Source organism: Callospermophilus lateralis, chromosome 11 (genome assembly GCF_048772815.1).
Source record: "Callospermophilus lateralis isolate mCalLat2 chromosome 11, mCalLat2.hap1, whole genome shotgun sequence".
Classification (NCBI taxonomy): Eukaryota; Metazoa; Chordata; class Mammalia; order Rodentia; family Sciuridae; genus Callospermophilus; species Callospermophilus lateralis.
Genome location: NC_135315.1, coordinates 17,391,675 through 17,412,457, shown reverse-complemented (window position 1 = coordinate 17,412,457; position 20,783 = coordinate 17,391,675). Strand labels below are relative to the sequence as shown.

The 20,783-nt window shown below is 41.0% G+C and overlaps 1 protein-coding gene across 2 annotated transcripts; it reads right to left on the bottom strand.

Annotated features, from left to right (window-relative positions):
* Window positions 1-762: 762 nt before the first annotated feature.
* Window positions 763-19,499, bottom strand: Gosr2 (golgi SNAP receptor complex member 2). 2 transcript variants are annotated; one of them, XM_076869330.1, is made up of 6 exons: window positions 19,413-19,499; window positions 9,877-9,941; window positions 8,332-8,440; window positions 7,393-7,525; window positions 4,569-4,709; window positions 763-1,057 (listed from the first exon to the last, which is right to left on the bottom strand). In XM_076869330.1, exons 1-6 carry the CDS (start codon window positions 19,439-19,441, stop codon window positions 896-898), a joined length of 639 nt encoding a protein of 212 aa, XP_076725445.1. In that variant the 5' UTR covers window positions 19,442-19,499; the 3' UTR covers window positions 763-895. The 2 variants fall into 2 exon arrangements, with proteins under 2 accessions (XP_076725445.1, XP_076725446.1); XM_076869331.2 differs by lacking the exon at window positions 4,569-4,709 and having other exon boundaries at window positions 797-1,057.
* Between the last annotated feature and the right edge of the window lie 1,284 nt (window positions 19,500-20,783).

Sequence of the window (20,783 nt, the reverse complement as noted above, 5' to 3'; positions counted from 1 at the left end):
CAGGTACTAATGTATTTCAAGGAAGAGAAGAGAGCCAAAGAATTAAGAGATGTTAGAACTAGAGATGAGACTGTAACTGACAAATAACTAACCTTTGCTCATTGCCACCTTCTTAAGACGCAAAGGCCCATCAAAGCCTGGGCATACGTGCCAAGCTGCAGTCTCTGAGTTTTAAGAGAGCTACCCATTCTAATACTTGAAAAAAAAAATTGGTGACTCGAGTCTTCAGTCTCCAGACTGAACACTCCCAGGAACACTGGCCTTCCTTCAGGAAGGACAAACGCCCAGCAACCATAGTGTGGAAAAGCTTACCCTTATCAGCAATACCTTTAATGTCTCTGCTTCTCCTAGGTAGCTGCTTCCAGGAAAGGATGATGAGTGTTAGCAGTTAGTCATCTACATGTCAATTGCTGGGGGAGGGTGGCAGGAGCAAGAGTGTGTAAACTGATCCACTGCAACCGGTGCAGGAAAAGGCCTCTTCCCTCTCCTTTCTGCTCATGCTCCAGCCTATTCATCAGGAGCCTCAAAGGCTGCTGATGACAAGGTGTGAACAGTGTGAACAGTCCTGTGCATGAGGCTCACTGCAGAAGCCTTCTCCAGGTGCACACAGTCATGTGGACAAAGCCATCCCTTCCCTTCCCCAGTGAGAGTGAGGGTGAGAGAATCAGAACTTCTTTCACTTTCTACATACCACGCATCTTGGTGGCACTAGCTCCGCAAGATGTCACAGAAAAAAGAGCAGTTTGATCACAATTACTCCTAAGTGGTCTTCACAGTTAAGTCAGGCATACATTTCAAAAGGTGGCCTCTAGGCCCTTCTCTCTCTTACGTGCACACACTCACATTCACACAGTCTCGCAGTGGGAACAATGTCCAGCCACTGGGTGTGGCTGGCTCAAGTCAGGTACTGCACCACGAGGAACATGACTACACAGGTGAGCAGCATCCCGCCGATCATGAAGTACTTGTCCTGGAAAGCCCTCTTCTCAATGAGTCGCATCACTGTGTTAGATAAGCCCAGCATGTTGGCAATATCAAGGATCTTTTTCTGAGTCCCCTGCAGCAGACAAGAAGAGAAAAAAAACAAAGACTGACTCACTGTGCCAATGGTGGGTGATGGTTATCACGTGCTGGGGCTTTACCAATGGGTTTTCTTGGTCATGCTCTATAAAAAAAGTCCACCAAAATAGACTCACTCTCCTATAGTCAATTGTTTTTGTTTTTACCAGAGTGAAAGGAGTAGAATTCATTAAGTATGAATAAAAACTGAATTTGCACAGGGGCAAGAGGGGGCCCTATAGGGGTTGCCCAGGTCAAATGATTTTTAATCCAGGTACCAAAGCAACATAAAGGGAAAGAAACGTCTATATCACAAATGGTGATGAGACAACTGACTACATAACAAATTGTCATTTATATGTATCTCTCCCTAACACACATACACACACACACATATATGTATGTATGTATGTATGTGTATGTATATATATATCTCAAAACTGGAAACAATTCAAGTACCCATCACCCACAGGATGGATACACAAATCACATCTTATCTGCACAGTGGAATACTGTTCAGCAATAAAAGGTATCTAGTTGCCACCCATAACCAAACATGTAACTACATGAACCAACCTCAAAAATATCAGAGGAGGGTAGCACACATAAAATAGTAGTATGAATGGTTACATGAATTCAGTAACAGGCAAAACTAATTACAGGTGAAATAAATCAGAATGGTGGTTGCCTGGGATAGTTTGACTAGGAGGGGCAAAGGGATCTTTCAGGGGTGATAAAAACAGTCTGTAACCTGATAGGAGTACAAGCATGATGCTTTTGTCAAAATGCACTGAACTATACAAATAAGCTCTGTATGCCTCACAATATAAACTACACTTCAATAACTATTATACCTTTCAAAAAATATAAGTATTTTCAAATTTAAATATAAGTATTTTTAAATTTAAAACTCAATATATATTTTAGAGACCAATATATATTTTAGAGAAAAACTCTCCCTTGGCTCCCTACCTCCAATAATCCTTGATACTAATCTGCCCACTGTGTAGAGCAGAATCTTCAGGGATTCTACTGAGTATAATGTGTGGGTCAAAGTCCACATTTATGAGGGGTATGAAGTGGGAAAAGATGGAAATGCAGCAGACACCAACACAAAGACCAAAAGCCCCTTATATAAATGTTACCACCAAAACAAAAGGATATTTTATTCCTAAATCAACAGCCCAAACCATCCAGCCTACCTTTCTTTCTGCTTTCTAATTTTTAAGAACATTTATGAATTTGTTTTAAAAATATTTTTTAAAAATATTTCTCCTAGGTTACTTATATTCACAAGTCACTCATTATACTCGGACAGATGAATACGACTTACCCACATCCATTCTTTCTTTTTTCCCTTCCTGGTACTAGGGATCAAACCTAGGAGTGCTCTACCACTGTGCTACATCCCTAGTCCTTTTTATTTTTCAAGACAAGGAAGGTCTAAGTTGCAGAGGGTTGCCTTGAACTAACAATTCTCCTGTCTCAGACTCTAGTACTAGCAGATGAGATTACAGATATGTGCCATTGTGGCTCCCACTTTTTTTTTTTAGTACCAGGGATTAAACCCTGGGGTGCTCAATCACTAAGCCACGTCACCAACCCTTTTTTATACTGAGACAGGATCTCGCTAAGTTGCTTAGGGCCTCACTAAGTTGCTGAGGCTGGCTTTGAACTTGTGATCCTCCTGCCTCAGCCTCTTGAGCTGTTGGAATTACAGGCTTGCGCCATCTACTTTCTTAAATGAACACACATTCATAAGAGACTAAGAGAAAAGGCCAAGGAAGAAAGAGGAACAGGAGGCATCATTGACAGAAATTCAGAGCCGACATTCTGCCCACACAAGGATTAACCAGCCTTGTGAAGAGATCTCCAGGGCTGGGGTGAGGCTCAGGGCAGAGCACCTACCTAGTGTTTAAGGCCCAGGATTCCATCCCCAGCACTGCAAAATATTTAAAAAACAAAAAAAATACAGATGGAGAATGCGCACAGACTCAGGTTAAACTTGTTTGCTACTAGAGAAGACATGAAAGGTGACAGTGAAAACGAGCTTCTTGCTGAAGAGCCTGCTGAGTGCTGAAGTGCAGACTTGTGTGAGGTTCAAGAATCAAATTTCTTGTGTGAGGTTCAAGAATCAAATTTCTAAAATTACCTAAAAGTAACTGTACCTTTCAAAAAAAATAAGTATTTTCAAACATGAACTGGCCTTAATCATTAGGGTGCTTCAGCCCAGTTCCTTCATGTCCTTTCCAGCGTTGCTTTCAAATGATTTAGGCAGAAAAGTCCCTGACAGAGGCAGGTGGAAGGAATCAAGAGGCAAAAGACAGGTACAGACTAGGTGTGCAGAGCAAAGTGAGCTAGAAACTTTGAGGTGCAACCCCCAACGCCTAGACAGGCTCCCCAGCACTTCATCACTGCAGGTGGCAGAAGGTGGGTGGGCTCCTCAGTGCCACAAGACTTCAAGGAAGCTAACCTTTGCTTTAATAATAAAGCTCTACCCCCCACTGGCTCTTCCATTAGTGTGACATGGAGTCTTGTCCTAAAAGGGCTCTACTCTTCAGCTGAGGTATGGAAAAGAGAGCAGCAGTTCTTTATAGAAAGAATAGGCTCACCAACAAGTACCTGGTTAAATTAGTACTGAAATTGCTGCAACTGTCAGCTACAGGGGTGGGGAGGAATGTCTCTGGCTCACCTGACCCTCTCCCTGGTAAGGATGGAGGGGGCTGTTCAGAAATGTAGAGTCCTGCAGAGCTGACAGGCTCCATGGGGTCCAACAAAAACTAAGATAAAGCTCACACTTTTGAGCGACAGTTTCTCACAGCTCAGTGGATGGGAGTTCTTTATTACAGGGGCCACACCCTGATAACAGGCAAAGCCCACACCCCATCAGCCATCAGGGCTGACACAGGAAAAGGGCATGACAGAGAGTCTGTGTCATGTAAACACTCCCAGGGGGTCAGAATCTTAATGCCAACAGGACAGGGCTTCTAGGAATCCCTACAGCTAATGAGAATGAAGAGTCACTGAGAATCCTCACTATGTGCTCTAGAAGCTTAGAAGTGATCTACTGTGAAGCTATCTACTGCAGTTTTAGGCAACCCAAAGACCCACCCATGGGAATTCAGGACTGCAGTAAGACAGTGCACAGTTGAGATCCTAAGGGAAAGCCAGCTAGGGTGCAGCTTCGTCTTCATTTGAGCAGAGCAGATTCTATATCATATCTTCTCAGCCTATTACTGGTCCCCCTGTTGTAGCAGTCAATTCCATGTAGGTTCAATAGATGGGGAAAGACCTGGATACCAAGAGAGGCCACTTTATGGTTCAGAAATTTGGTTACTCTGATGCTTATAGAAATCAAACTCCAACAGGAAGAATCGAAAACTCAAGGAAAACCCTTGCTGTTAAGATATCACAATTTGGGGACACATAATCAAAATGTAAACAGTTTCAAACTGTTGAATGAGGCCAAAACAAAAGGCCTTCTCCCTGTTCTCCAGGAGGGACCCCACCTTCAAGGTCAGTCTCTGGGCCCTCAGTCCCTCCAGAATACTGTGCCCGCCTCCAATGAGGTCATCCATGCCGTGGTGAATGTTGTGGAGGGAGGAGTTAAACTGCAGTGATTCATCCATTGGTATGGTGGTGGCAGAGTCCTGTGAAAGAAACGCAGGCACTTGATTAACTATGCTTGCTAGTCAGCTCCAGGGGTCCCACTGCTTCTGAGTGTTCTGCCTTGCAGCCAAGACCAAGCCAGAACAGCCAGAGGGAATGATGCAAGAATCAGAGAACCCAATGGGGTAGAAAAAGCAAAGTGTGGGAGGCCTCCGTTTACAAAGAAGAACAAGCTCGTTTCCTCAGAACTGTCACTCTTCTGTTACCCAATTATTGCTGATTTCTGCCTCTGTATCATTTCTTAGGAAAACCTATTCCTTCAAGATCTCATTACATTTCTTATAAAAGCTTTCTCTGACTATTAAGAAAGGTGTTCCAAAAGTCCCTGACTTGGCTTCCCCTTAATGCAGCATTAAATGTTTGCTTTTATTCTTCAGCTATTTTATCTATAGCTTATCCCTCCAATTAGATTGAGACTAAGAATCAAAGAGCCTATGCTTTTTATTGAAGGCTAATGGTGTTCAGGATGGGAATACACTCAAAAGTAGGCAAGGAAAATGCTAAAAAGTGGAGAGGGGGCGGGGGGAGAATACAGGTTGAGTATTGTACCAGGTGAGTGGTCCTAATCCAAAATGCTTCTTTAGGTTTTGCAGCATTTCAGATTTTGGATTTTCAGATTAAGGATGCTCAACCTGTACTGATCAAGAGCTTTCTTACTATACAGACTCATTACTGTAAACTCACTCTATCCTCATTCTGTGCATTATTATCCTCATTTCACAGATGAAGAAACAAACTGTAGAAAGAAGAATAACTCATCCAAGATCATACAGCTGGTAAGAAGCCAGTATGACAGGAATCCTGGTACTAAATGCAAGGCCTGCTCTCTCTCAACCACATACACAGAAGAGAGACCATGATCAATCCTCACGGCTTTCATTTCACCCTAAAAGTGGACTGTGTACAGAAGCAAGTCATCACCATGTGACAATGTTCTCTTCTCCTTCCCAACTTCTGACTTGCCCAAACTCCTGCCAAGCAATGCTGTTTTGACCATCTACACCTCAGTTCCTGATGGTACAGAGATTAAGCCTTCTTTCCTCTGCTCCACAAGTTCAGAACCATCTCTCACATGCAAATTTTCAGTAACTCCTCCAGGAGGAGGAGCTGAAAGGAATCATTTTATTAGTTTTCTCACAGTTAGCTCTCAGCACCTTAATGTTCTACACAGAGCTAATGCTCTGGGTCAAAGGACTCCAGTGTTTGGAAAAAAATTTCAATAAGCTGGGTGCAGTGGCACATACCTATAATCCCAGCAGGTCAAGACGCTGAGGCAGGAGGATTGCAAGTTTGAGGTCAGCCTCAGCAACTTACTGAGACTATCTCAAAATAAACAAATAAATAAGAAAGAAACAAAGGGCTGCGGACATAGTTCAGTGGTAAAGTGCACTTGGGTTCAATCCCCAGTACTGCCCCCACCAAAAAAAAAAAAAATCAATGACAGACTTCTCTTCATTTATTTGATAAGAATTTATTGAATGCCTTTTATGTGCAAATCTTTCTTACCTTCCTACCAGAAAAGTATCACTGATAGGTCATTATCTCCCAGGCACATGTATTATAGCTCCAGGTGGCAATGTGACCAAGAAGAAGTTTCCTTTGGCAAGTCAATGTTTACTAAGGGCCTACTGTATGCACAGTCACATCAGGCTGGTAAGTAACAAAATAATCCTGAGAGATATCCCTAGCCTAAAATATGCCTGATGCAATACCATAACTATCAAAAGCCCACACAACAACATTTAGTGTGCCTTTGTAGAGCATTACGTTTTTGAACTGTTGGTCATTCTGACCTGACCTGACTGCTTATCCTGGAGAAATAACACCTGTGGAGGCACATTCTGACGCACTGAAGGAAATTTCCTGCAATGCATGGATGGAGCAGTAAGAGTTTTAACATCTGCAAAGCGGGAAATGATGTGGATTCCAGTAACAGGCTTAGGAAGCTGACACCTCTCTAGAAAATAAACCCCTCTAATAAGGAACAAAATATAAAAACCCCAGACCCAACTCATTTGTTGAAACATGTTATGCAGGTCACAGAAAAGGCCAGTATGTTCTGCAAACATGTGCAGGGACTGATCCAATCAAGACTAAAGGACAGGGACAACGGTGTCTAAGAAATGAAATATGCAAACCATCAGGCCATTTTCAGACTCAAGCCAAGCAGTCCATCCAACACTAAACATCTGTTAACAAATTCCTCTAAATTGCTGTTCCAACTACAGGCAAAAACATTTTAATGCATCTGACACTGGAACCACACACATACACAGCATAACAGCAACTGCCTGGAGGCAGCTTTGAAATGCTGCCTTTTCTACCAGTGGCCTAAGTTCTAATCATCTGTCTCTATCTGATGACAAAAACATTTCGACCATGTGAACTTTCACCTCTGTGCACTGGACAGCTGAACCAGGTAATTTTCACCTCTGCCCATCCCTCAATTTAACTGCTTCCTCTTCAGGTTTCTGATTGGAAAAAAAGAAATTCCAGTCTAGATTTAGTATCAGTGGCAATACACAAAGTCCCCTGTCATTTCCAGTTGGTCTCCTCCATGTCAGTCTGTTTTAGATGTCCTCCTACAAAGATAAAGCTCAGCGACCTGAGCTCAGTCCCAACAATCTGTTGAGCACCTGCCGACCCCCTCAGAGCCTGGCTTACATTAGTGGTGAAGGTACGAGACAGAAGCTCCTCTCGCTGTCTCTCCTGCTGCTCCCTGGCATAGCGTCGGTGCTGGAAGTTTCTGAGAGCAGTCTGCAGGTGCTGGACATCATACTTTAACTGGTCAACTCGACTGGAATCAATGAAGAGAGAGATTAAATTCTAGGAACCCAGTGCAGCACAATTTGAGGCAGTCAGGCCTTGTATTCAGGACAGAGGACATTTCCTTACTTTTCCCTACACCACCCCCTGAAATGTGATGTGAATCAATGATGTTGAAAGTAAAGAAGAGGCTTGAGGTTAAAGTGGGTGCTCATACACAAGATTCACCTGCTGGTTTCTGATTCTGGATGCATGATAGGGAACAGGTGACAGGAAGCAGGTTTGATGACCCCTTCCTGACCTTATATCGCTCTCCTGGAAGAAGCCCAAGGGCATCCTTGAGGCAAAGCATCAATGAAGTTTCATAAAAGTTTTAGGAGCAAGCAGGGGCTGGGTGAAGGCGTTGAGGGTGGTTTCATTTTAATTTTATGGTGGAGTATCAAACCTTAGATCAGTATTTTATTATAAACAAGACTGATTGAAGTAAGAGCATGATTTCATTTCAAACAAGAACCCAGTGGGAATCAAAGAGCAGAGCCAAACTCCCTGACAATATCAGGCTTCAAGTGGTTAGAGGTCTGGTCAGAAAACAGAACTGGAGGCAAAATTCCAAAACACCACCAAGGAGGTACTATATTTCAAGAGACCTTACAAGAGACCTCACAGGCTTTGATTATGAAGGGATAACACTCAAGAACTGTGCCTATTAGGGGAATTTATCTTTGCACTTAGTTTTCAACATGTTCATGTATTTTCAGAATATTCTACCACCTCCCTGGAAGGAAGGCCTTCCCTGGTAGCCTGGGGATAAGGGCAGTGTCAGAGGTCAGCACTTACAGTTTGGCATTCTGTCTTTTGTTAGGGGGTTCCTTGCTGGACAAAATCTCCAGACGTTCTAGATGGCTGAATATCTGGTCTATGCTTGCTTGGATTTCATTTTCTACTACTGCACAAAAGAGAAAAAAAGAAAAATGCTGGAAAAGATAGTGAACTTAAATTACAATGATAAACCAAACATATTTTCCCCATATCCAATAAACTAATTATGTATTTCAAAAGGAGAAGAATGTTTACACAAATGAATAATAGAAGAAAATCCAAGATATGCTAAAAGCATTGTTTCAAACACACACACACACACACACACACCTATTAATGCCATAACAACGACAATTTTTTAAAAGCTAAAGGTACATCTATAGAGATATACTTTTAGAAAATAAAACATTAAAAGGTTGTTCAAATAAATATTTTAAGCTAAGTTTTCTTATGTAGGTTTCTTTTCCTTTGAGTTAGGTCTCAGATATAAAAAATACCTATAAAAAGAATGCCAATTTTACAGTAATAAAGTTAAAAAAAGGCACAAAGGAAAGAGAAGATTAGTATGGAAACATAAGGAGAAGAGTTCCCTTAAGGTTTTCTGTAAGAATGGGTGGGCTGAGCTATACCAAAGCCCCCAAAATAGATCAAATATCAACAGGAAAGGCCTAGGAAAGAATCCAGAGGTAAAAAGATATGAAAAATAGAGTTATTTTCCTTATCCCTTTTGATAAAGACAGTCAAAATGACCTCTTTTCCATTTCTAATCATGTAACAATGAGATTGCTGGGAAGGCAAACAAAGTCTAGTGGACAGAAACCAAACTATGCACACACACACAAAAAATACAGGCTCCTTGCCCCACCAAGAAGCGTCAGCAGGGGCACTGACTGCCCCTTCCTAGGTCTTTGCGAATGCAGCAAACACGAACGGTTGAAATTACGATGCTGTGGGGCACAGAGCCAAGAGAAAAGGTGCTCCGAGCTGTGGACAGAGACCTAGAAATGGCATGGCAAGAGCCAGGCAGTGAGGTGACAGGAGCTTCTGCAGAAGTGTTTGCATGTTGACCCAGAAAAGGGGCCCTTTCTTGGAACAGAATAAAGCCAAATAACAAAACCCAGTAAGTTTCTCAAAGGAAACCACAGTGTGGGAACTAAACTAATTAATATTGCTATTCGTTTCTGAATAATCCTCCTAAAAAGCCAGAGTTCTCAGCTTAGAAGAAATGGCCAATCCCAGTTAAACATCTCTGAATTTTTAAGGAGTGCATTCCTCTAAGGACTAGGTAATTAGATTAAGACAGATGGGGGGAAAGAACTTCCATTCCCATAGGGCCATGTCAGGTTGAGTGGAGGGGTAATGGGGGATAAGACTTGTGGGATTCCAAAGGGCACAATCAAGGAAATCAGTGACTTTGCCATAGGGTTTTTTTGTCTACCCTAACAACAAAATTCATTCCACACTGAATCATTAAGCCCTGAGGCAGAACGCAGTCAGGAAACCCAGCCCATTAGCACCGTGTCATCAGAGAAAGGACTCTGGTCTCCGTAGTTAATTACTCACAGTGCAGAGACTGCTTGTCTGCCGTCTCCAGGCGTCCCATGTGAGACTGGATCTCGTGGACCTGCCTATCAAAGGAAGAGGGAGGAAATGAGTGAGACAAGAATAATCAACAGCACTTCAGTGAGGAAAGACAATTTTTCTGATGCCAACACGTAACTGATTTAAACTGACAGCACTGTTGAACTGAAAAATTTATATGTGATGTTTTGGGCCACATGTTTCTAATAGCCAAACACTAATATTAATAATACTGATAGGCAGCATTTAGTAAGTGCATACTGTATCCAAGACACACTGCTAAGTCAATAACCCTGTGAAGAAAGTACTATCATTGTCCTCATTTTATAAATAAGATGACTGAAACCAGAAAGGTTATGTAACTTGTTCGAGGTCACACAGCAAGTGATAAACTCAGAGATCCAACCAATCCCACTATCTGCTCTATGACCTAATGTGCTGAGCGCTGGTGTGTACTAACAAGAGTCAAAGGGCAAGAGAGATAGAATCCCTGTCCTTGAGAAACACTGTAATTAGGAATGACAGGCCAGATAGACATGAAAAAGCTCTGAGAAGATTTACAAGAAAACCAACACACATAAATGTAAACAAACAGAAAGTTGAGGAGCTTTGCACAGTGGTGTAAAGCAAAAGCAAATAGAAGGGCTGAGGCTGAGAAAGTGTAAGATGGGAACTTTTGTGAATGAAAGAGTTCAGAGTAGCACTTTAAAGAAAGACATGATTTAGTGAAGGAAGATATTAAGAAAATGATATGCCAAAATGCACACAAGGCATGCTGTGTGGGTCACTAGCAGGGTGGCCTACTTGAAGGAGTTGGTCGGAGAGGAGGATGAGGAAACTATGCAGAGGAAGGCCTGAAAGACAGGATCTCCTGTTTGGTAAACATCCTTCCCTGGCAATAGGAAGAGACTGCCATCTGATTTGGAAATGCAACAGGATCCCAAATACCAGGCACCAGAGCATTCTGGAGGCTTTTCAGAACTTGGCCAAGGTCACCCTCAGAACACTTCTTAGTAGTCCCCCATCATCAGTCCCTGAAATATTACTTATGCTAGCCCCCATAGCCACCTCCTGGAGCTTACAGTCTCTTCATATTGAAGCCCAAGTGAAAAGGACCTCATCCCCAGGCCTGAAGGAAAAGGTCATTAATCTTCCTTCATGGTGAGAACAATTGACTGTTACCCGAAATTTACCAATGACAGTCAGCCAGGAGCTCAACTTTGGTTTAAGCCTGCCTCCAGTTTTTCTGGGGCCTCCTTGTGGCTTCTAAATATAACTCAGGACACCAGAAGCTAGGCCACCTGTCTAAGAACTTCCAGAGTGTTCCTAGGCAAGACTGCAACTAGAAATCATTACTAGAGTCTGCAACCAGACAGCTGCTTCAGTAAGGTAAGTCCAGGATATTTTGGAATGAGGGATGTGGAGGTATGGAGGCTGATACAGAAATGCAGTTTGACCATGTGGAATTGCCATGTGGAACATCTGGATCAAAATTTAAAAAAATAAAAAGGACAAAAAGGACTAGGGATGTGGCTCAGTGGCACCCCAGTCACTCTTTAGTACCCCCCCAAAAAAATATTAAAAGACAGCAGACTAGAAGATAGCTGCAGTAGATAACAAAGGACCAATGTCCAGAATATATAAAGAATTGCTCCAAATCAACAGGAAAAGCCAAAGAAATTTTTTTAATAGACAAAGGGTAAATGAAAGAAAAGGAAAGCCATATGGCCAATAACTCTATGAATAGAGATGCTAGACACTACTAGTAACTCAGGAATCACCATGTGGAACATCTGGATCAGGGTAACTAAGAGAACGGCTAAGGAAGAGAGGAGAATTAGGACTTTACTGAAGGCCTGGATGTAGGCAGGTAAATTTTCAAGGGTGCCTTAATAAAGCAAATCAGAAAGTTGACAGCATTATCAGCAGGAACAGCAACATAAAAATACAAAAAACTGGGACGGGAGCAAAAACCAGCCAAGATGACTCTGAAGACATGTGGAGGGACAACCTATCACTCCTGTTATTAAGACCTATTATAGCCGGGCGCCATGGTGCACACCTGTAATCCTCGGGGCTCTGAGGCAAGAGGATCATGAGTTCAAAGGCAAGGCGTTACGCAACTCAGTGAGACCCTGTCTCTAAATAAAATACAAACTAGGGCTGGAGATGTGGCTCAGTGGTCAAGTGCCCCTGAGTTCAATCCCTGGTACTCACCCAAAGAGACTTATTACAGAGCCATAATAATTAAAATATGGTAGCAGTGCAGGGTCATATGGACAAAGATAGACAAACCCTAACCTTGCCCTAAGAGGAAATGGTCCCACGTATTTGGGAAGTTGGTGACATAAATCAGTTGAAAAATAATGGACTACAATACATGCTGAAAACTCAATTTATTATCTATACAGAAAAAAAGACACTTTATGAAACACACAAAAACTCAAGGTGGCTTAACACCTAAATATAAAAAGCAAGGCTTTCAAACTTTCTGAAGAAAATACAGGCATACATAAATGCCTCAGGTTAAAGAAGGATTTTTATTATTTTTGACAAAACCCAAAAATCACCTCAAAGGAGAAGACTGGAAATTTTGACATTAAAATGAAACAACTTCTTTATACCAAAAGCACCACAAAGAACAATTTAAAGGCCAGGCATGAGGGTGCACACCTATAATCCCAGTGGCTCAGGAGGCTAAGGCAAGAGGAAGATAATATGTTCAAGGCCAGCTTCAGCAATTTAACGAGACCCTAACAACTTAGTGAGACCCTGTTTCAAAATTTAAAAAAATAAGAAGGACAAAAAGGACTAGGGATGTGGCTCAGTGGCACCCCAGTCACTCTTTAGTACCCCCCCCAAAAAATTAAAATATAGCAGACTGGAAGGTAGCTGCAGTAGATAACAAAGGATCAATGTCCAGAATATATAAAGAATTGCTCCAAATCAACAGGAAAAGCCAAACAAAGAAATTTTTTAATAGACAAAGGGTAAATGAAAGAAAAGGAAAGCCATATGGCCAATAACTCTATGAAGAGATGCTAGACATTACTAGTAACTCAGGAAAACATGTCAAAAACAATGCTCCCCTCAGACTGACAAGTAGTTTAAAGTGTGAGAACATACTACTGACATGGATGTGGGGAACTAGAACTCTCATACATGGCTGGTAGGATTATGAACTGGTAGAACACTTTCATGGCTTTCTGACAACATCTAGTAGAATCAGTAGACATCTACTCTATGACTTCACATTCTACCTCTAGCAATATGTCTGATGCCAGAGAGATCTGGCATACAATGAGGAGGCATTTGCAACATGAATAATTCTAAAATTCAAAATGTTCTCAAATTCATAATTTTAAGTCTGTAGCAAATTAATTCAGTGGTGAAAAATGATCAGACATGAATCTATGGTCTTTGTTTATTCCACAAAGTGTGAAATTTTACAACAGTTTTTCATGTATCCTGTGGTGCCCTGATGTTTAGGATGTTACATGATATAGGGTACATGTACCACATTTCTTTCCTAAAAGCTGCAACACACTTGAATTCCAAAGTGGTTTGTTCCTAAGGATTTCAGATAAAAGACTGTAAACTTTTATAGCAAAAAAAATTACAATCCAAGTGTTCATCAAAAAGGAAATTAGTAATTCGGCAGTTTAATTAAATTATACAAGCAGTTTAAATAAAAGAGACCTATGCATATTAACACAGACAATAAGTCTTTAAGAAAAGACAATATTAAACTCTAATACATCAGTATCTTTTTAAAAAAATTAAAATTAAACTAAAAAACACATCAAACAGTAATCTATATTGCTTGTGGATACAAATATAGGAAGAAGAATAAAACAATGGATAAGAGGGTGGCTATCTTTAGGGCTGAGGAACAAGAACAGGTGTGGAGCTTTTAATTTTAACTTTTGTCTCTAAATCAATAATGTAAAGCACCTTTTTTTTTTCCCCAAACAAAATGATTAGGCTTATTTTTTCTAAACTCCATTAAAAAAAGGAAAATGGATTTAAGACAAACTCAAGTACAAATAACAGCATTTGAAAACATATTTTAGAATCAAGCAATAATTATTCTATAAAAATATACATCAGAATTGAATTTGCAAGAAAAACCTGACACATGAAAAAACTCAAACCCATATAGGTAAGACAAAAGGCAACACAATTGACATTTCCCTGTAGAATCCCTAGGTGGAATGAGGCTAGACATATATTGTCAGCAAAACACAGGTATTAATGAGTCCTGACATATGAGTTTTGTTATTCTCTATCTTTGTTTGAAATATTTCATAAATAGAAGTTTTTTTTCAAATGTCAAGTCAATGGTTAATGAGGATCATTCATTCATTCACACATTAAACAGACCATGCACAACGGTCCATGGGCAATTAGGAAATGAAACCACAGATATGTCTACAGTGAGAAAGGAATGATACATTGAGAAGGCTACAGCAAATTTGTGTTGATTTTAAGAGGAAATGGTAGTTTCTAATATCTTATGATACATATTTCTTGATGATACTACAGATTGAGGGATTCACAACAGGCCAAACAATGACACACAAGGGAACAAGGGATACAAGGGAAGATTTCTAGTGTTCATCATGGGCTGCCTTAGAGTTTTTTTGTTTGTTTGTTTGTTTGTTTTAGGTGGACACAATATCTTTATTTCATTTTTATGTGGTGCTGAGGATTGAACTCAGTGCCTCGGGCATGCTAGGTGAGCACTCTACCACTGAGCCACAAACCCAGCCCCTGCCTTCGGTTTTTTGTTCATTTTTTTTTTTTAAATCAACTTATGATCATGAAGTTCACATATAGAATGTTCTATGACAAGAAAAATACTAACATTTTCATTTAGGCTTAAACAGTATAATGAAAATGTGTCAAAGAAAAAAAATACTTTGCCTTTAATTTTTTTTTTTAAGTGAACAAATATAGACTAGCATTCAATTCTGGGAGTCATCTGTTAAAGGTTTTCCCCAATAGACAATGAGGAGGATGACCAGAGTTCAGAAGTCAAAGGATGGTCCAAAGAGCTCATGATACCAAGTCTCTGGGAAAAGAAAGAAAAACTCACTAAAATGGGGTAGATGGTGTTCTTCAAATATTGACACAAGAGGGGAGAAATGGGCTTGCTCCCTGTTGCTGCTTCTTCAGGGAGACCCAGAACCAAAAGGCCCATGTTTTCAAGACAACACATTTCAGTTTGATAGGAAAAAAAACAAGACACAGAACACTTATGAACTCTCTTCAAGAAAAGAGAGCCGAGCGTGGTGATGCACCCCTGTAACCCCAGTGGCTTAGGAGGCTGAGGCAGGAGGATCACAAAGCCAGCCTCAGCAACAGTGAGGTGCTAAGCAACTCAGTGAGACACTGTCTATGTCTCTAAATAAAAAATACAAAATAGGGCTGGGGATTTGCCTCAATGGTCAAGTCCCCCTGAGTTCAATTCCTGGTACCAAAAAAAAAAAAGGCAAGGAGAGATCACTTCATGGAGGCAATGAACCAATGAACCATATCCCCCAGCCCCTTTTATTTTTATCTTGAGACAGGTCTCATGAGTTGCTAGCTTTGAACTTGCAATTCTCCTGCCTTAGCATCCTGAGTCACCGGGATTACATGGTGGGTCATTTCATATTTAAACATAGATTATATGGACTGTCTTACAAAGGTCTTTTAGACCAAAGTCAGAGTTGGAGTGGAAAATTGTGCCAATCCCTTTCATGTCTTAGATTGTATAAGACAGCAGGACATACTTTTACTAACTTTGGTTTTGTAAGCTAAAAGGATAAACTTTAAAAATTTGCAAAAAAAAACTACTTCTCCCATTTAGTTTCTAATTGCTTTGAATGAATTAGAGAAGATACAGCCTACATGATTTCAATCTCTAGATTCATTCCATGCTAAGAAATAAATGCAAAACAACAACAACAAAATAATAACACAAGTCCGACAGGCATGGTGGGAACTAAAATATGATAAGTGGAAAATCTGTTTTAAACTAAACTTGGAATTCAGATAATACATGCATAGCTGATAAAGAATAGATGACACATAAATATGACCTGAGAGGGTAGATATGAGAAAAAAGAAGTTTTAGCCCTGTTTAACATGGGGTCCACAATAGGCTTGGGTGATAATAATAACCAAGCAAAGACCTAGAAGAAAGTAAGCAAGGGGCACTGTTGCTGCTTAAAAACATAAAACATAAAAAGGTTTCAAAGGATGTAGGAAGGGTTTTAAATGAAACCAGTCTTCCACAAAACGATCCACCACACAGAGCCACTTTGCAAGCATGCTGCCTCCCACCAATACCAGTAGGAAACAGGGTTCGGGAGTTAAAAGATCTGGGTTAAAGGTCTAGTTTCACTATGTACAAGCTCAGGGACACAAGTCATTTAATTTCTAGGTGTCTCAGTCTCAACTATAAAGTAGGAATACTAATAGTAATGATTATCCAAAGGATTATAGAACCCAATGCAATATGAAAATGCTATACAACATACAGAGCCTTGCGTAAGTTTTTATTTTATTTTACTTAAAGTAATGGAAACCACCTAGTCATTTTTAATTCCACAACTCCTTCTACTGTCTTTACATCATGAGAATGCAAAATTGAAAAGAAAAAAAAAATGCTTTTGAGATATGTAAAAATTCTTAAACCCAGGTGCTCCTCAAAATCACTTTGAAGGGGCTGGGATTGTGACTCAGTGGTAGAGCACTTGCCTATATGCGTGAGGCACTGGGTTCCATTCTCAGCACTGTATTAAAATAAATGAATAAAATAAAGGTCCATCAATGTCTAAAATAAAGATTTTTTTAAAAAATCACTTTGAAAACTTATTTGATCAGAGATTCTCGTGCCTCAGACCTACAGGAGGATGATCTGAACTACACAGGGGCCAAACATGGGCACTATTACAACCACTGGAATCTCAAAAACCCGGCCACTAGCCCTATATAAAGTTAGCCTTTATAAAATATTATTTAAGTGTACAATATTTATTGTTTTTTAATCTCTTTTTTTCATTCATTCATTGTTCAGGTAGTTCAGTTTTCAAGATAAAGTGCTGATTTAATTCAAATGTACTTTTATGCACATGACAAGAGATAAATCACAAATGGGGTTCAAAGTTCCAGAAAAATTAATGTTGTTACTATTGTGTCAATTCAGCAACTAGCATATTATTAACTTTAAAGCACTGTAAAACCCACTGAAACTTGCTACTGTAAAAGATCTGCCCTTTCTTAGTAACACAAACATAATTTTGTTTCATTCTTGTTTTTTTTTTTTTTTTTTGGTGCTGGAGATTCAGCCAAGGGGAACTTTGCCACTGCCTGGCCTAGAATTTGCAATCCTCCTGCCTCAGCCCCGACAGTTGCTGGGATCATAGGCATGTGCTGCCACTCAGCCCAGCTGTTTTATTCCTTTTCTAAATGACTCACAGGGTAATTTTTTAAAGTTCCTTCCTACAATTTTTATTTAAGAATAAGGTTCCCCAGGGCAAATGCAAATTCTGTCATTACAAAGTAGTTTCTGTATTTTCCTCCACCCAAATCAAACATTTCATTGCCAAAGTAAAGTGCAAGAAACCCATAAGCTTGGAAAATAAAGGGCTAGCCAGGCGCAGTGGTGCACTCCTGTAATCTCAGCTACTTGGAAGCTGAGGAGCCTGGGCAACTTAGCACTTGTCACAAAATAAAAAATAAAAAGGATTGATGGCTCAGTGATAAGAATTCTCTTAAAGAAGAATGAAATTATGGCACTTGCTGGTAAATGGTTGGAACTGAAGAATATTATGCTAAGTGAAATAAGCCAATCTCAAAAAACCAAAGGCTGGATGTTTTCTCTGATATGCAGATGCTAATTCATAATGGGGGGAGGGTAAAGATAGAGATATTTTGGACTAGACAGAGAAGAGTGAGGGGAGGGAAGGGGGCATGGGCGTCAGAAAGATAGTAGAATGAATCAGACATTATTACCCTATGTGCATACATGATTACATAAACTGTGTAACTCTACGTAATGTACAACCAGACAAATGAGAAGTCATATTACATTCATATATGATGTGTCAAAATGCACTGTCATGTATAACAAATAAAAATATATATTAAAAAAGAATACCCCTGAGTTTAATTCCCAGTACACTAAAAGAGAGAAAGAGAGAGCGAGTGAGCGAGCACACACAAAGCATGAAGAGTAAGAGAATCATCATCCTCTTATTCCTAATGCTTAAAGCTTGTTGTGAATTCTCCTTAATGAATTTTACTTCATTTCCAGGCCTAGCAAGTGTGATTTTAAGTGTTTCCACTACATCAAAATGATAGCATAAATCTGAAAGTTCTTAAAATAGGATAGATATAGGTATACATCTCAAAAAATTGAAAATGGACGAAAATAGATACTTTAACACAAATAATAGCATCATTCTCAATAGCCAAAGGTGGAGTGTCCATCAATGGATAAACAGACAACAAAATGCCATCCCTAACATATAATGAAATATTATTCAGTCACAAAAAGGAATGAAATTCTGATACATGCTACAATATTGAACCTTGAAAAACATGCCACCAGAAGTAAGCCAGGCCCTCCAGAGAGAGAGAGAGAGAGAGAGAGAGAGAGAGAAATTGTATGATTTCACTTCAGAAAATAGGATCAAATTTACTTGAGGCTCTGGATAGGAGGAATAGGGAGTTACTACTTAGTAGGTACTGAGTTTCTGTTTAGGTTGGTGAAAAAGTTCTGGAAATGTATAGTAGTGGTGTAATTCTGTACTTAATACCACAGAATCTTACGCTTAAAAAGAGTTAACATGGGAAATTTTGTTATGTATATTTACAAAAGAAAACTAAAAATATTTTTTTAAAAATAGGATAGGTATGGTTCCACATCACCATACTCAACTACTTCCAACAACGCAGGGCAATATGACTCAAGGACACACCGAGGAATTTTAGTTATGAGAAACTAAGTCAATTATATTTCTTAAAGGTAAGCTGTAATCAGATATGACTGACAAACACTGTGAATGCTACTTGTATGGTAATTTCTTTGAATTAAAAAACAATCTTTGGCAGATATCAAAATCAGAATAAAAGTAACTTTTCATTATTCCCCTGACTCTTCGCCTTCACCACGGTTTAGTGAACTCCTAGGGGCGAGGAGCCGCGTCTGCTCCGTTCTCCCCCGAACTCTACCAACCCGAAGCACAGAGTTGCCAGGTGCTGGAGGAAGTACTACGACCTGCAAGTGCTACTACCCCTTCGCCCAGTCCACTCGACAGGCAGTCACAGCTTGCAGACCCCAGAGGCCCTTCGGCCCAATGTCTCCGGAGCCCCAGACTGAGCTGGCATCCCGCCAGGGGTTGAGAACTTCCGAGCGTTCCCGGCGGAAGGGCTCGGCCTGTACACGGGTGTCCGCCCGAGACCCCAGCCCCAGGGGCCGGCCTCGCCTGGCCTAGACTCCGCCCGCTCCCCGACGCTGCCCTCACTTGTGCGTTTGTTGGTACAGTGGCTCCATGTCGCCGGCCCTGCCGGTCCGGGCTCTGGCTTCCTCAGAACACGTCCTCAAAACTTCCCTTCCGGCTTCCGGCTTCCTGTTTCCGGTCGCAGGACCCACCCCGCCTCTCCCCTCTGGTTAGGGCGCCCTTGATCGCGCCTTACTGACTGAGATGGGGGATGGAGGAGAACGAGAAACAACCGCAAGGGAGGAAAGAACACATGTAGCTAGAGGCTCGGCCTCACGTCGGGGCCGAGGGGGTGAAGGTTTTTGCCGAGGTCCAGCTGCAGGATTGAGTCAGGTTTTGGAAAGGACAGCCGCGGAGTGAGGTCCTGGAGTGAGGTCCTCAAAGCAAGGCTGCAGACGCGGCTCTTGACTGCGGTTTTCGGCTTGTCTTCTCTGACCCTGCGATTGCGGATCTTCACCGGGTTCTCTGGCTCATTCTTCCCCTGTATTGAATTTGTCCGCTCAGTCGCAAGCCCATCTCCCTCCTCCCCTTCCCATTTATCCAACCAATAAACCCGCATTGAATGGAACCCGCATTATCTGGTGTCATGGGTGGTAACGGGGAAAACCCGAGTTCCTCCGGCCCTCAGAGAGGTCGCCGTCTAGCAAAGGAGATAAGATATGTATACGAATAAACATTCAAAAAGGTAGCAAATCCGGAGAAAGCCCAAGAAAATTGGATGAGCTAGGGTTGTGTTCGGTGGGAGATTCAGGAGACTTGAAGAGGTTGGCATTGGAGTTGAGACTTGGATGGGCTTGTACATTTCTGTCTTTCCACGTAGACCCATAGCGTTTTCATCCTCCCAGGCTTTATCTGCAGATCCTCCCAAAGGAGGAGATGTTCCTCTTCCTTTGACAAGTTGATGTTTCTGTTCTCCCTTATCCTGGATCCCTCCCAGTTTGGTGTCCCAAGAGACTGTCCACCCTTGTAGTTTATTTGCTTAACATTAGCGTCTCCACTTGTATTCACTGAGCATCTACTATGTACCATGCACAGATATTGGGGATAAGAACACAAAGCAGCAGTCCTCAACTGCCTCATACCTCTCATAAGTCCATTTAGAGGGCTAGACATACACTCCAGATCAATTATCAAGTAGAATATATGCTACTATTGATTGGAGTACCATTTCCATGGGGAAGAGCAAGAAAAGTTCATGGATCATAGACTAATTGCCATATGAATAGGCCTTCAAGAATCAACAGTGTCTTGCATATACTAACCACTGTTTCTTGTATTGCCTTGGTAGAGATGAAAGGGAGGGCATTTAAGAGTGAAGGAATAACTTGAGTAAAGGCATATGAGGAAAGAATTTGGGCCTCCTGTGGCTGGGCTCATGGGGCTTGGAGCAACAAT

What these genes read in the sequence shown, in the direction of transcription:
- Gosr2 (XM_076869330.1), bottom strand. Translation starts at nt 19,441, where the DNA reads ATGGAGCCACTGTACCAACAAACGCACAA. An exon ending in AGACAAGCAGTCTCTGCACT is followed by an intron (nt 8,441 to 9,876) that starts GTGAGTAATTAA and finishes TCTTTTGTGCAG; the next exon opens with TAGTAGAAAATGAAATCCAA. An exon ending in CCCAGAGACTGACCTTGAAG is followed by an intron (nt 1,058 to 4,568) that starts GTGGGGTCCCTC and finishes TGTCTGCTGCAG; the next exon opens with GGGACTCAGAAAAAGATCCT.